This window comes from Myripristis murdjan, chromosome 16 (assembly GCF_902150065.1).
Source record: "Myripristis murdjan chromosome 16, fMyrMur1.1, whole genome shotgun sequence".
Lineage (NCBI taxonomy): Eukaryota > Metazoa > Chordata > Actinopteri > Holocentriformes > Holocentridae > Myripristis > Myripristis murdjan.
This window is the reverse complement of record NC_043995.1, coordinates 31,910,083-31,927,489: the sequence shown is the minus strand read 5'-3', so window position 1 is coordinate 31,927,489 and position 17,407 is coordinate 31,910,083. Positions and strand designations below refer to the sequence as shown.

The 17,407-nt window shown below is 40.2% G+C and overlaps 1 protein-coding gene and 1 non-coding gene across 2 annotated transcripts; both read right to left on the bottom strand.

Moving 5' to 3' along the window:
• Positions 1-972: 972 nt before the first annotated feature.
• trnas-aga (transfer RNA serine (anticodon AGA)) lies at positions 973-1,054 on the bottom strand. The gene has a single exon. It is a non-coding gene; the product is annotated as a tRNA-Ser (tRNA).
• A 3,943-nt stretch (positions 1,055-4,997) lies between these two features.
• Positions 4,998-10,036, bottom strand: cd83 (CD83 molecule). The gene is made up of 5 exons (XM_030073285.1): positions 9,964-10,036; positions 9,696-9,832; positions 7,966-8,194; positions 7,468-7,571; positions 4,998-7,062 (listed from the first exon to the last, which is right to left on the bottom strand). Exons 1-5 carry the CDS (start codon positions 9,989-9,991, stop codon positions 6,901-6,903), a joined length of 660 nt encoding a protein of 219 aa, XP_029929145.1. The 5' UTR covers positions 9,992-10,036; the 3' UTR covers positions 4,998-6,900.
• Positions 10,037-17,407: the final 7,371 nt, after the last annotated feature.

The window sequence follows — 17,407 nt, the reverse complement described above, 5'->3', positions numbered from 1 at the left end:
ATCCTAGTTCTAAAAAGTGTGCTCATTATGTCTAAATACGGGCATTAATTCTACAAAAATATCACAGTAAACACAGAAATAAGAAATTGAGCGTAATCTTTAAAAAAAAAAAAAAAATCTAGCTGTATAGACTTTATATACACGAATATTAAAACTAGTCAGATTTAGCCAACCGGAAACTGAGTAACGTTGGCTCATAAACAAAAGTATAAAACTCGCTCACACTTCAAAGGCCAAGAATATATATATATATATATATATATAGAGAGAGAGAGAGAGAGAGAGAGAGAGAGAGAGAGAGAGAGAGAGAGAGAGAGAGAGAGAGAGAGATTATTCTAAAGGTGACAGTACTTTTGCCAAGCTTTCTTAAAACTCATTTTTCAGGGACTTGCGTTTATGGAATGTTGTCTTTTTTCCACTTACTCTCCATTTATTTATTTATTATTACTTTTATTTATTTATTTATTTATTGTTGTACTACTTACTTAAGTAACACTATAGCTACTACAACGTAATTATGTCTTTTTTGCTGCCTTTTTCTTTCACCCTCCCTGTGTTTTCCTCTCTTCTGTGTTTTGCTTCTTTTGTTTTCCTGTTTTAACCTTAAATCTTAAATCTTTTCCCTCATGTTGTTTTGCTCTTGTTTGACTCTCTCTGGTTATTTGCTCCCTGATTTTTCCGCTTCGCTGCTTCTTTGTGAACTCTGTTTTTTAGAGGTGCTGTATAACTAAAGATTATATTATAAACTGCTTATTCTGTACCTCTGACATCCGCTGCTGTCGCCTTCAGTCGGGCTTTTATATTGAAAAGGTTAAACGGAAGTTGTTGCTGTCCTAATTGTAAAGCGATAAAAACGGGGAAGCAGACAGAAACGCGGGGGAATTATTGGATTATATCGTCATATATCACCTCTTGGTATTATCACGATAAATTTAGACTTTTAGGTTTACAAAATAAAACATAAAGTCAATTCGTTGTCGGCAGGATTCGAACCTGCGCGGGGAGACCCCAATGGATTTCTAGTCCATCGCCTTAACCACTCGGCCACGACAACCCGACGCCAAGCTCACCGGCAAATACCGTATTGTTACCTGTCCATAAAAATAAATAAACCATAAAAATAAATACCAATAAAACTGTCACACAATATAGAAACGATTAAAGCTGCACTGTGTTATATGTTGTCTGACTTTGTGCCTAAAGGAGCTAAGTAAGTTCTCAAAAAAAAAAGCCTTAATGAAATTGTAAACATAATATAAGAAGGCATGTAAATAATCACAAAATCGCACAGAAATCATTCAGTGTACATATTTAACTGCTGCATGTTTAACATAAATGTGTGTATTTTACATGCATACATTAAACCTCCTTTTTCCAGGTTTTATGTGCAGTCACAGCTCACAGGTGATTATGGCTGCAGCTCCCTGTGCCCGTCCCGGGTGGTGCAGGAGCTGCTGTCCTAAACCCAGCATGCAGCCACAGGTGAGGGTTTATATAGCTACAGGCTCAGGGAGGAGCTGCACCGTCCTGCAGGCTGCGAGCTGTCATGATGGTGGAGGAGAGACAGGTGAAGGAGAGACAGGTGGTGAAGAGACAGAAAGTCCAGGCCGCAGAGACAGGAAAAAACAGTTTGTGCACAACAGAGAATGAATGTGCGCTGCGGTTTTATTTCCTGCTGCAGAAAAACAACCCAAACCAAAAGTCATCAGAGGTTCGGAGGATGGTGATTTCCAAACTTGACTGCCTCCACCCTGATCAGCCGTTTCTTCTCAGACACTTTCTTCTCTTTTCTTTCTTTCTTTCTTCTTCAACATTATCACAACACTTAATTCACCAACTGACCAACTCTGTCATAAAAACCTGTCACAAATGTTAATCTGATGCATCAATTCTTGGCGATACAACATCGATATTTGGCATCCTTGTACCGGTACAGTATTACCACACCAAATATTGCATATTATGCCATATCGATTTTTTCTCTTCAACCCCCTACTAGCTAATGAGATCCCTTTGAGTCTGGTTTTGACAAATCTGAAAGTGAGATGATGCATCTTGGCACATCTGACAAGGGACAATTAAGGCTGGCACCTTTTATGAATTAAGCCTGTGTTAATTAATGAATCAGGATGAGTAATATTTAACCCTCTGGTGCATAGCGGTCACTACAGTGGACAGCTGTTTAAAAGTCATTTTCTCCTAAATGCAATGGTTTCTAAGGTGGAATTGCATATCAGTTGTTAGAATACTCCCTGCTGCTCCCCTCCATTGAGGTTTATGCAGAGACGGTCAGTTCTTGTTGCTGAAAACATATTAATGCTAGTATAATGACATGGTAACACCAGTCCTGCATCCTTAAAGAAGTATGGAGACTCACAAAAGTGTTCATGCCCTAAGAAGAGTAAAAACACACAAGAAAAAAATCTTGACTCAGGCTTTCATAATTCATGCATCAGAGGGTTAATAATAATAATAGTTATAATAATAATAATTAAGTGATCAAGAATTAATGACATTCCTACCTGAGCTAACTATTAATGATCTTCGTTGTCTTTCTTATGAACTATTAGTGTTAATTAGTACCATAATTTGATATGTCATGTAGGTGCACAATGTCTGGTTGCAGGGGCATTTAAATACACACCTTTAAATGGCAATTAAAACATCAACTCACGGTATTAACACTTCTATTTAGAGTATTTCGTACATTTATTATTTGTAGTTATGAATGCTATGTATTCTTGATCATTTAATCATTAGTATATGTGTCATCTCATTGTGATTCATACATTAAAGCATTAACATAAACTTAATTCATGTGCCATTATCATTACTGTAATATTAATATTACTGTGGAAGAAAAAATAATAACAACAATGGGACAGTTCTGTGTGTGTTTAAATGTTATGCTAATTGGACTGATGGGGGCGCTGTGATTAAAGGTTCAAAACTGTAATCACAGTGTCATATGCACCACATCACAGGATCAGTCTGATGATGATGATGCTGATGATGCACCCTGTCACTGCCTGGCACAAAGACCGTCTGCATCCCTCACATCAGCTGGATTTGTTTGATTTGTCTCAGATTTCCAGCGTTCAGCATCATTAAAAGTTGACTTGAACATGCAAAAATATCATCCATAAAATATCATTTTTTTCTCTCAGAGTTGAGTCGAGTAGAGTTGATGGAGTCGAGTGCGGTGTGTTGGAGAAACAGCATTAGCGGCGCCGTTTAGCTCCTCAAGAATCTTCTGGAAAAGCTTCTTAAACAGCATTTAAACAAACAGGGGAACCTGAAAGTCTCCACTGAAATCCAAATTCATTTAATCATCTTAGTGCCAGCGGGTCTGCTCAGTGGGAATGGGAACCTGGGATACCTGAATAGTTTTAAATTAAAAAAAAAAAAAAAAATGAATTTCCAAAACAAAATAAAAGAAAAAAACATTAATGAATGTTTAAATAAATCATGACAGTTGCCTGAATAAATCAATCAAGCATCTTGTCAGGCTCTCCAAACTGTTTTCTGTGGCTGTGCCCTGGAGGAAACTGTCACATCAGAGTGTGAAAAACACCTGATTATTTCAAAACGATAAACACAAACCACCACCCATGCAATGATTGGCTGATTGATTGTTTTTCCCCTAAAAATCTGCTGAATGAATGTCGGTTAAAGCTGCAGAGCAGGACTTGGAGACCAACAGGAGAGGAGGCAGACGACTGTATCACAGGTCATTTATTTGAGATCACAGAGAACCTGACATATAAGGTGCACGAAATATTACATGTTATGTTTTACAGCAAAAAATAACAGTGTCAGACAAGAAAAAAAAGTTGAACAGGCAAAACATTTAACCAAACAGAAAGCAGCCTATTGTACCTCGTTTATTAAAGCTTTTTTCTAAACTAATCTGTTCCATCCGTCTGCAAACAGAGTCCAAAAGCACCACAAACACAAAATCAGCACAAAACATTTACATGCAATTTCTAGTATTTGCTTGAGGCTCATGCACGACAGGAAATCAGGCAGACGAGCAGCTGCTGGGCGCAGTTTTGTTTTTCATCATCTTTTCAGGTGTTATTCTGATCAGCTTTTCTATTCAGTTTCAGGAAAATGAAACTGACTGATGAGCAGGACTCCAATATCTATATAAACATCCATGATTATGGAAAATACATAACTCGGTTATTTTTCAGCGTTTTTGAGGATATCATATCATTTCCTCCACCTGGACAAAGGTTAGGAAACTGCCAGCTATTTTTATTTATGTATTTATTTATTTTATTTCATTTAAGTACATAACAAAAACTCTCAGTTTCCTGTTTAGGGGCAACTGAAATAAAAAAAAAAACCCTGCAGCACAGCTCGTACACATTCTACACAACACACACACACACACACACACACACACACACACACACACACACACACACACATGCAGAACAATTCAGGCCCAAGTATCTCCCAGAGAAACACACATCCTAAAGGTCATAGACAGGTACACACTGCTGTTTTTTGTGATTTGACATCTTCATAGCTGCCATTCTGCCATTCAAAGCAGAAAAAAATAAAATCCATCCTTGAAGTAACATTTGCATTAAATTCAGATCAACTTACAGCAAGATCATACAAAAAACCCTGCACTGCCTTTCGTCCAGCTGACAATATTTATCTTACATATGTTTATTTTTACAAATCTGGGGTCCATTGCCTTTTTCTGTTAGAGTGTACATTGTACCTGTGCAAAAAAAGTTTCTGATTCTACGAGATTTTCATCACCAGTAGAGCAGATTAAAGGCGAGACTTGCAGACATGTTACTCTAGAAAGATCTAGAAAGATGCAGCACAACAGAGAAGTAGTCAGTACAGAGAAGGTGTGGGTGAAGGCTGGGTTTGTCCCTGCATGACATTTGCTCTTCCCCAAATTAAAGTTCACAGAAACTGGGGAAGTTTTGAGTTTCTGTCCCGAGACACAAACTCAGAGCTTTTTTTTTTTCTTTAAAGGTTAGGTTCTCCTTATTTGCGCCACAAAAACTCCATTCACAGTGAAAGTTCTGATTTTTTTTTTCTCCTTTAAAATGCACGTGTAAAATAACTAGCCATGTTTAACTTCAGTGCAATGTTAAAGTTCTTGTAACCCCTGAAAATTGTGTTTCACAGGAAATATTTTCACTTTAATGTGACTTATATTTCCATCATTGTGTCATTGCCCTTCCTGGTGTATATATATTTTTTAGCAGTAGCTCCACCATTCACATGCAACGTCAAAGTCTGCCTGAAGCTCTGACTGTCAGAGGCTCTGTCTGCGATTTGTGTACATTAGTGCCACAAATCTGATCCCATCAAACCATTAAAACCAGAACGCAGCTTGCCTTGTGAACACTCAAACCACAATTTGCCCGCTTTTCCTTAACAATAAGTACATTTTTCACTGTTTATCAACATGAGTTACATTTTCAAACCTGTAAATTTCTCTCTAAAGTTTTGTTAAATTCAGCCCTTGCCGTGGGTGTTGTTCCTGTGATGAGCTGGCTCAGTGGCCCTGTCTGCCCACTAAACCAAAGACGTCACACAACATGAGTGTGTCCACTGTGGCTTCACAAGGCGCAACTTGCATGCAACTTCGATGCAGCAGTGTTGGCATTCTGTGGTCCAACCCACCAATGAGAAGCAAGAATCAATCATCAAACGAGTCTGGTGACGTAGCAGCAGTCCAAGCTTTTAGCCAACAACATGCAACTGCCCTCAAGTGCACATCAGCAGCAACCTGAGAGCATCAGGCACGGACGGCGTTGGAAAAGTCCAAAGACCAAAAATTGAAAGTTACTTTCTGCCCTGGCAGCAGAACGAAGGGCAGACACTCTGCTGCCAAAGCAGAAAGCAAATGTGGTTTGCACTCATGACCCAGAAAGTCAGGTATCATTGACGTATCTGAACTTCCCATCTGTCTTTCAGCTGCGAGGGGGCGTTGTACACGTGCCTCTCACTCATAAATGTGGTAAATACAGTATTTTTGACATGAACTGGTTTTGTTGGTTTTCTGCGGTAGAAACATCGGGTGAGAAGCAGCAGTTTGGTTGCTGGTGGTGCGATATTATATCAATAATATCTGGCCTGATATCAATATCATGATATCAGGCCAGATGTTGTCTAATTTTAGAGATTGTAATATTGTGATATGGTATGAAGTGTTAACATTTTCTGGCTGTTCTACTATTTGCTACTACCTGCCTAGTCATCATACCTATATTAGTAAAAAAGTAAAAAAGATCTTGTGATATTTAATTCTGTCCGTATCGCCCAGCCTTAGTTTGTTTTGCATCATCGGTCTGGTTACATAGCAGCAAAGTTTGATTTTCAAACTGCAACTGGTTGCACAGAAGCTGTGCCGTGTAAAGCCAGCGGGTGGTTGGTGGTTTCGCTTTCACATGGACACTGTGAAGCACGTTGAGGTTTGAGCCAGTCATATGCTTTACACATAAGCCTGGGCTGACTTAACCTAATGCTACAGCGTTGGGTTCCTTAAAGACTCCTCAGCTCTCCTGTCCGGTGAGGGCCGGGCGGTCGTCTGGTGCCCACAGGAGAAGCTGCAGATCATCTTGCTCCTGCTACACCTGCTTGAGGTGATGCTCATGTCCCTCTTTTGTGAAGAATTTAATTCCAAACTGAGATATCCACCATTTTGTAAAAGTGACACTGATGCTCACCAAAGGATGTAAATCAAAACAAAATAAACATAAAATAAAATGGCACTTCCTACAGGAGAGTGGCTCACTGTCCTGCATGGCAAACATCCTGCAAGCGTTCTCTTTGTAAAGTGGAGGATATCACTCTGGAAATGAATTCTTCAGTGAGTCCAGGAGGTGATTCTACTTCCGCAGATGTATTCTACATCTCTGTTCAAACAAAGACATGTTTAATGGTGGGCTGCTTCGACCAATCAGGACCCAGAGTCCAGATCATCTCCAACTCCTTTTTTTCGAGCGGTTTGAGTGGCGCGTCCAAAAAAATCTCTTTTTTGGGGCTGCTGCTTGTTTCCTTGAGCATGCTCTTCAGACTGCGCTGCAGGGGAGACACAAAGCAAACACATTCACATGAGGAAAATGAAAAGACTACTGAGAGATTACTCATTAATAAGCACTGTCCTCTGTTGTGTGCAGTGACAGTAGTTTGTGTCAAATGCATGTAAATGTGTTCAAATCCATTTACATGCACTCTAAAAACTAGATTTTAACCTTATTAGGGCAATATGAATACTGATGCTGTTATGTGAAGCCTTTTTAACTGGACCAAGATCACAATGACAGAAAACTTAATCCAGTTAACACCTGGATTTCTGCTTAATCTTTCTATTCATGAGGGGCAGGCAAACACCTTGTTAACGCTGTATTTGAAACATTGCCTCGAGCTAATTAGTCCCAGTATTTGTGAGTATCGATGAGCAGGAGAACACACTCATTGACTTACATAGCTTATTATGAATATGAGAAGCGCTGCCATCAGTAATACTGTTGCAAAAATCACCAGGTAACAGTCTTTCATCAGATCCACCGATGGACTGTCAGGGCAACCTGGAGAAGGAGATCAAATTTCAAGTTATTTCTTTGTGACTGCATTGCAGTGTGTGTATGAAATATGCCGACACTGCCAGTTCAGATGATGCAACCACGGCTGCAAGTTATGATTACTTTTACTGTGAATTAATCAATCGATATGTTTTGGATTTATCGATTGATCAGAACCCAAACTGATGTCAAATGTCTTCCTTAATCTGATCATCTGCCAATAAAATATATATTTTTATACTGATATGAACAGAGAAAAGGAAGACAATCTTCATATCTCAGTGATGTTAATGAAGCTGGAAACAGACAATATTTGGCATTTTTACTTGACTAAAACATTTAATCAACTACTGAATGAAAACAAAAAGAGGAGAGCTGCTCTGATGTGTGTGACTGGTACCTGTGACAGTGAGGTGGACCTCGCCCTCCTGGTTCCGCTCGCCCACGGGCGCTGACAGGTGGCACACGTACTTGCCGCTGTCTGCTGACGTCACGTTGGGCATGAAGATGGTGTAGGAGTCTCCGAGCAGCTCCACCTGCCGCTGCACGCCCACGTACAACCGGGTGCTGCCTTCGAGGAGGTTGTGGACCAGCAGGCCGCTGAGCTGAGAGGAGGGAGGCTCGCCCACCTGGAACATCACACCGGGTCAGCCCACAGCTACACCTGCTAAACCATCAGCCCTGCGCTCCTCATCCTCTCTAACACCAAACCACACCACTGCCGCTAGTACTGCTCAGACTGATACTGATACCACCATTACTACTGGAAATACTATGACTACCACTGTTACTGTACTGCTGCTGGTAATTTCTAATACTACTGCAACTACTACTGCTACTAGTGCTATTACTACTATTATTACTTCCTTTATTACTGCTTGTACTACTCATAGTACTGCTGCTGCCATTAACACAACAGTTGCTGCTACTGAGAGTCAAGTCAATTTATCTATATAGTGCTTTTCATACAGAGGTGGATTCAATGGGCTGTGCATTAAAGGAATACAGACACAATATGTGCATGTATAGGTGCAAGATGTTTCAAATGACCCAGAGGAGATAAGGCCATAATAGCACTGACACACCAGAGAATAAACCATAGTATAATTGCAGATTAACCATCATCACAGTATTAGCTTATCCATCACAGGCCATGGAAAACACTAGGCCTACAGTTAATACTACTGCAGCTACTACTACAACTACTACTACTACTACTACTGCAGCTACTACTACTACTACTACTACTACTACTGCAGCTACTACTACTACTACTACTACTACTACTACTACTGCTACTGCTACTACTATTGTTAATACTATTGCAACTACTGCTACTACTGCTACTACTACTGTTAATACTACAGCAGCTACTACTACTATTACTACTGCTACTATTACTGTTAATACTATTGCAACTACTACTACAGTACTATTACTGCCACTAACTACTACTACTATTACTCTTGCCACTGGTTGTACTAGCACTACTAATACTACTACTATTATTTTTACTACTTTTATTATTACTATTACTACTCCTACTCCTAATAACACTAATACTCTTTCATATTACTGCTGCTGATACCAGTAATGTGTGTACTACTGCTACTGATACTACTATCTCTATTACTACCAGTACTGTAACACTGTACTCCAACACTGCTCATTCCTGTTACCACTACTACTACTGCTACTGCTATCACTATCACCATTTACTGGCATTACAGTAACACTAATTGCTTTGCTTATTCTTTTATTGTTCTTAAATGTCTCTGCTTTTATAACTTAGAGTGGAGTTACTTTAACAAGAAGTAACATACAGCTCTGTGCGTATAAAGCAGGCAGCCAATCAGGTGTTGACATATGCCGCCAGTTTTTGCCTCATGACTTCCTTAATATGAATGATTTGTATTCAGGCAGCTATTCAGGAACTATTCAGTCACGCCTCATCCATTTAGAGTAAAAAGCTTTCATTAAACTGGAAATGCTCAATGAAAGCTGGAAAGACAGAAAGAGAGAGACAGAAAGGGCTTTGTTGCACAGAAATATATTTAGTATCGAGCTGATACTTTCAGTTTGGACAAGAGATAGACTGTGTTAAAGATCATTAAAACAAACCAGCCTTACCTTGTACCACCTGACTGCCCGGTACTGGACCCCAGGCTTGCTGCGGGCAGCGCACCTGAGCTGGCAGTCTCCTCCACACATAGTCCTGGTCACCTCAGCGTCCAGGCTGACCACCATGCTCAGGACATGGCACAGACCTGAGCAGCACCACAAACACAATCAGCAGGTTGTTTAGCTTCATATTTCTTCCACATGACTCATCGTAATAGAAAACACTGCCTGATCACAATGTAAACCTTTTGGCAGAACAGAAGGTGAGGATACTTACAAATAAGCAGAAGGGCTTGGTGCTGCATGGTAGAGGCACGGGTGAAGACACTTGTGAGTATCGGGAAACAGCCCTCCTGAAATATATGCGTGTGTGTGGGCAGAAAGTGAAACTGACAGTAGGCGTGGCGCTGGGGTGTTGATCGCAGAAGGCGCACACCACAGCAAGGGAGAAGCAGCTAGTCGAGCTACCGATGCAACATGAAACGTATATTGATTTGGTCTGTTGTCATTGGTAAGTAATGTTACACTCTGATAGATAACACTGTCAACAAACACTGCTTTTATCATTTTGATCCTTTTTAAAGGTGCGTGCTTGCGTTTTTGAAAGAAGAAACCGGCATACCAAAAAATCTGGCTTTCATGTTCACTTGTATTCGCTCAACACCATGGGAGGGATGTGTGTACCGATGCTTAACTTTCAGATTTGATTAAAATAAGCGCAGTTTCCTCTGTGAATATGTATGCCGAATTAAACAGGGGATGTAAATAAATCAGTAAACGTCTTAAAGTATCTCGTGTCATGGGCGTTGGCCGATAAGCGATGGCAGGTTTTTGCTAACGGAGCTATCAGTTAACGCTGCGATAACTGATTAATGCGAGGCAAGTTAGAATAAGGAAATTTACCTTACGAGACGAGTAATGTGTGCGGAATGGCTTGGTATAACTTTAATTTGGCAAAGTTTAGTTTTGAAGCTACAGACACGATCTGTTTGTGTGGAAAATAAAACAAACAAAAAAACGCTTCGTCATCTTGTTGCTAATCTAGCCCTGTCGTGGGCCCTGCGGCGAGGGGCTGTCATTAGCATCACTGATGTTAAGTATAGTTGCCTAAAACACAGGTGAGAGATATAATTTCGTATTTTTGCTTATGCCTTGTAATCGGTGGTTTAGATCAGATGACATAATGTTTAGGGAAAGTGGAAGTAGCACTCTCTCTGGGAATCACCGTGCAGTCCCTGCCCGAGGTACTTTCCCCATGCGAGACGCGTAATAGGAAATAGTAGATAAATTATGGTCGGAAATTCCCACAGATTGTTTACATGCTGTGCAACCCTGGGTTATCCGTGGAAGCAGGGTTACTATAACATAACAACCCCTATATCATCTAATCAGAAACCCCGGTTAGTTAGTTAGTCACATCCTGGAAAGGAAAGCAACCCAAACAAAAAACAAGCAGCTTCATTCTGCTCATAAAAACCAACAAAGCAAGCAATCATGAACCATGAATCACCTGCATTACTCAGCATGGCTATAAAGATCTGGGACTTTGAAGTAATTCTGCAGTCATACTTTGTTGTGACTGAACTTTCATTTATTATATTGTATTGAATCATATCATGAATGAATGACATTTACGTCCTGTCCTGCTGGGATTATAAAACATCATAAATATTGCAGATGTACATGCTTGTGCACTGATTTATTGTCAAATTCTTTGAGTGGCAGCACATGTTCAGCCGGCTAATGCACCTGTCGCTTGTCTCTCATTAAATTCCCTCAGGTGCTGCATGTGTCAGCTGTGTAGTGTTGGAGACCAAACTGTACTCCTGCTGTAGGGGCCAGCATCCTGAACTTGACTTCAACCCAAAGTGTGAACACAGTTTCTCCATCAATGACACGGTAACAAGACAAATGTCCTGTATGTGTGACAACAGTGGCTAAACTTATACATGGGATTTCAATCTCAAATGCTGCATACAGCTTCTTCTCTGGGGGAAAAAATCATTACCTGAAGTTTAAAACACAGAATAATAGTAATAACCCACTTTGTGTAGAGCAAGCAGATTTAAAATTAAACTTTACAAAGTGCATGACGTTATGAAAAAAGAAAGAGGACAGCAGAACAAAGGGAAAACAGAAACAAAGACATGAAAAAGAAAGGAAAAGTGGAAAGAAGCATGACTAAGGTAAAGCTTTCCTGTTGAAATACTGCAGGCCTTGTCATGAGAAGCAATTTATTTATGAGACATCAGTGACCTACCTATTTTTAAGCAAGTTTTTAATTTACGCATAAGAAACTGTGAATGGGAACACTGGAATTTTTGCAAATGCACCTAAAATTCTCCAAAACACTCTACTGTTTTTACACTTGACCGAGGTGCCAAGAGACAGTGCTATAAAGAGTTTATTGTAAGAAGCAATGACTTTGCCATGTGAGGCTCATCACATCTCTCCACCTTCTGAACTGAATTGCTGTCTAACTTTGATCATACAGTCATGCACTTGATAAAAATCGTTTGCATAATGTAGTTTGTGGAAATGTGCATTGATTTGAAAATTTTTCTTCATAATTTTTTGAAAATGCTCTTAAATTACACCTAAAATCTGGATGGAAACTGAGGGTCTTTAGTTTTGTGTCCAGTGAGTCAGGACCCATCCAGAGAAACCTGGAACGCTCATGTCATCTCACGGAGAAAAGACTTATGATTAATTGGGAATAAAAAAGAGTGATAGTAATCTGATTATGAGGAAATAAAGTCTGAATGCTCAACAATAAATATGACTTTGTGTTTTTTTCCTTTTTGCAGACTTTTGCCATTTTCTACAACAACACCACGTCATTTCAGCTGCCGTGCAAGACGCTGGCGTCAGGACACATCACCCTGGACAGCTGCGTGAACTTCACCGACATCGTTACACACCATGACGTACGTGACCTGCTCCTGCACATTCAGTTTAACTCTGACGTCACATCACATCTTATGTGTAATTTGTTCATTTAAAGAGCTGATGGCTTCTTTGTCAAAAACCATAAACGGCACAAAGCATCTGCAGATGATCTTTGGTCCAGCTCTGGTTTCCCTTCATCAACAGGATCAGTGTTCACCTGTGGAGAGGAGGATTACTTTCGTCCCAGAATGCACTGCTACTCCTGCACCGATCAAGATTGAACAGCGTTCACGTTACGGTACAGTCGGTTTTTGATCATGTATCCTAATTATGTTTACACGGGGCCAGAAACACAGGGGATCATTGTTTTTGAGTTCGGTTGTTTACAAAAAAAATTGTTATTCACAAATGAGTTGCTGAATACATGATAACCCAGAGTGGTGCTATTATTTTGAAGGCAGGATGTGTGGCTTCCAGGCGCTGCTGCCAGGATGTTAATGTGATGTGAGCAGCTTCAGTTCACAGCATCGCAGCTCTGATGCAGCGCTAAGAAACCACACATCTGTACGCCGCCGCTCCCATCGCATAGTCTGAAGTGATGCACTGTATTCTGGGGAAGTTGAGTAACCAGTAAGCTTGCAACTGCACACATAAAAAAAAAAACAGGAAACCTGAAGTGAGAGAGAGGGTCTGATGTTTTTTGAGTGTGTGAGGTAGTTTTTTTTTCCTCCTCTCTTCTGCAGGGGTGCTGGCATTCGTCATTTTTCTGGGGATCATGCTGATCGTGGGGATCATAGGGATCGTCGTCCACTGTGTGAGACGGACCCAAAACACTCAGGTTGCAGGAGAGGTCGTGTAACCCCTCACACCATCTACCTCAGACAAATAAGCAACTCTAAGCTCAGCAATTTCTTTCTCCCTTTTCTTTTTTTGCCAGTAGGAAAAGCTCATTAGGTTACGGGGCCAGTTTCTTCTTGAATGTAGTTGCAGTTTCCTGAAATAATGTCTATGCACTTTCACACTGCACTTTGCACTGTATGGAACTGTCATGTTAGCTTTAGATCTAAATATACATTCACTGCCTCGTCAAGCTTTGCCGTGCAGATAGTGTTAGATATGAAATGTGTTTTTATGACTCTTACATATGGAATATTTGTTCTATTTATTACAATTGTTTAGCTTAAAGATTTTTTTTTTTTTAGCGGATGGGCCTGTTTTCTCGGGTGCACTGCTAATCGGCAGCCTGCGGTGTGCCGGGTTCAAAGTTCTCAGACACTGTGCCACATTTCAGGCATGCATCAGTCTTAGATTCAGATTTAGATTATTAAATATAATATACTGCATTGCCCAAGATTTTATTTGCTTGAAATCATGAGTGGTAAGACTTAAATGATTCCTTCCATTTCCCCCCCTGCTAGAGAACAAAGTGTTTTTATTGCTAGAAGAAGGGACATTTTTCTATCTGACACTGAGAGGCACAACATATCAGGTACAAAACATCTTTTTTTGTTAATCTCTGTTGGCCTCTGTTCATTTTTCTGTTATTCAGCCAGGACAAACAAGGAATCATGCACCGGGCATCCACATCTCTGGGCATTACATTTTATACATTTTTTTTTTTTTTTTACCCTCCCCAGTCAAGCCAGTTTTATATACCCGTAGCATCTCCCATAAATCAAGGCTGTATTTACTAAGTGATGCAGGAAATACTAGCAATACTACAAAGAGAATACCCGAAGCATGTGTAAGAGAGCATGTCCTCCAGGTAAAGGTTTTATTAGTTGGAGGGAACAAACTGTGATTCTTAACTGTAGCTGAGCCACAGGTCAACTTGGGAATGGTTACCTGGGTTGTAGTTTTTGTTTTCTCAAGCAATAATGAAGCAATATCAATATTACTCATAGTAGCAGTAATACATATAATTTGGTGATCAAAAATATTTTTAATCTCATCCCTCAGCATCTCTTTGCATGTTTTGCCTTTGAACAAATTAGCACAGGAGCTTCCACCTCAGTATTATTTCAGTATTATTCACCAGTTCCACTAAATCAGTCGGGGTGAAACATTTCAGTAGCGCTCTTGCACCCCACAGTGCTAATCCTCAAAATGCAAAGGCGGTCTATTAGATCAAACACACGAAACCTCACCGGTCAAGCGTCCACCCAGTTCTCATAGGCCAGACTGTCCCAGCATTAATCCTGCCAAAAACACTTAGTAAACACAGCCCTCCTCATGTCCGGTGCTATATTTCTGTCAGTTCTGTGGTCACGTGCCAAGTTTAGTGTTACCAAAGGTGCCACAGCTGAGGCTTTGCCATTGTGCCATGAATCTCCCCGGAAACACATCATGGAAGTCCACGGAGGAATGTTCTGGATGCTTGAAAAACACAAAAAATTAAGTGCAGCTTTTGAAATCCGTTAAGACCGGCAAGTTGTTCAGACTGCTAGACCAAATCTGTTTTTTAGCATATTCAGATTGATTTATATGTACATTTGTCATGCTTCCGTGTTACAAAACTGCATCAGCAACGTACACCGTTACCACAGCAGCCCATGGGAGCATGGACGCTCTTGCTCCTCTCCTCTCAGGTTTAAAGCGGCACCAAGCGCGCCTCATGTGTCTTCTCTAGCATTTCCCCGTCCAGCGTCCACATTGCGGAAACAGCAAAGTCTCTTGTGTCCATCTGAGCTCCATGGGTGTGTTGCTCTTAAAATGAGCTGAGCTCAGCTGCAGTGTTGCTGCATTGCTGTCTTGAGGCAGCTGAAAGTGACAGCAGCAGCTCTGCTATCTGAATCTCATTATCAAGAAAGTGATGCACGCGTCGTGCTCTGCAAAGTGACCCCAGGGATTTCTTTTCTCACTGAAAAGACCTGGTTGCACTAAAATGATTTCATTAGTGTGCGTCTCAGTAAAGAGTGTTGGTGTCCCATGTTTGTTTAACCCTCCTGTTATGTTCAAATTTACTAACATCTTTTATGTTTGGGCTCAATTTGACCCCAGCAGTTTAAACCTCCACAAATTGTTACCAAAGTTTATGTGTCAGGTACTTTATGTTTCTTTGGTGACGACCTAAACAGCCCTTTAAATAAAACATAACTCCCCCCACCACACCCCCACTTATACATCCAGTATTCCTATTACACCACTATGGAAAAATATGCAAATCACCATAAAATCTCACTGATTGACCTATAATTGGAAAGAAATATATATTTTTTGGTGTTTTAATGGCTTTATATTATTTCTAGGTACAGATTTTTGCTATTTATAACTGATGGGTACAAAAAAAATGATGTTGATCATTTATTTAGAGACGTTAAACATTGAATGGTGTCAAATTGACCCCAAAGATAATAAGATGGTTAAATGCTGTTTAAGAAGCTTTTCCAGAAGATTCGTAAGGACACTAGCACTAAACCGTCCAGACCCACAATGCACCTGCATGCATCCCTCTAAACCCGTAGCTTGTTAAATTGGAGCAATCCGTCTCTGCAGTCTGAACAAGGCCAAGGTTTTCAACCAGTGTTTATCCAGAACTGAGGACCTCCAGCTGGGAGATTCAGTGCCATCTCTATTTCATCAGGGGAAATTTAGAACTAAAGTATTGTAGCCAAGTAGATTATAGGTAATCTGTCCAGGATAGCTGGAGCAGGTAAGAGCATCTGGGTTTACGATGAGGTGGGAGCGCTCGCTGCTGTTGACCGACCAGTAACAAGCCAAGTCTTCCAAGGACCAGGGCTGCCATCGAGCCACATCCAGAGCACACTGATGCAGCAAAAGCACAAGTTCATGAGGCAGTCACAGCAGATCCAGTTTACGCTTCATTATCACAATAAATGATCAGTCAGTCATGCTTTAATAGTCAGTTGGCCATATATTAGTTCAGTTTTTGCTCCTTCACCTCTATTTTGGACCAACCAGGCTTTAGAAACAAATTCTGGCAGTTTTATGTTATGACTGAAACAACTAACTCACTCAAACTTACTTTAACCAAACTACTGATGGACTTTGAAGTCAACATAAAGTTTAACACTATTGTATATACTCATATACTGTCGGAGACGAACATCACACTGCTCGCCAACACTCCGAAAGGGCCTGGATTTATTGTTCTTTAAAACTGACTAACCCCCGACTCCACTGAGAACATATCGAACGTCCCTTTGAGTTTACATTAAGAACACACTGCCATCTGTTGTCTCCTTGTGTGGTGAATTTGAGTGAAATTTTTAGTTAGAAAAAAAGACTTTCTTGATGCTCTTACCTGCTTTCAGACCACCTCAGACATCTCTCCTGATTACTTGAATATTGCAAAGGGCTGAAATGTTGGCAGCTAGCTGTTAATTAGGAAAAACTGGAAAAAAGGGACAGAAAAATCTGAACACATATCGAATATTTTGCACTGTTTTTCAAAATCACTTACCATTTGTATTTGTAAATATACCTCATCATTGAATGCTGCTCCCAAAAATTTGTAATAAATAGAATAATTTTATGTTAGATTTGTTTTGAATGTCAGATTGTATGTGTTTTCTTACTGTGTGTGTGTGTGTGTGTTTAAAAATGTACTATTTAATGTTCGATTGTATCCAGCCTGTGTAAGCTCTTTCCTTTCTTTACTGCTTTGGAGTATTAAAACTGTCTGAAGGAGTCTCTGCAGTCTGTCTCATAATTTATCACCAAGATGCAGACGGTGACAATGTGTGATGGTGCATTTGACAGTAAAAAAAAAATAAATAAAAATGGAGCGGCAGAGGTGAAACCTGTACTTTATCTAGAGGTTAAACTAGAAATCAAGGATCAATAAATCAGTTCAGCTTCAAATGTATTTT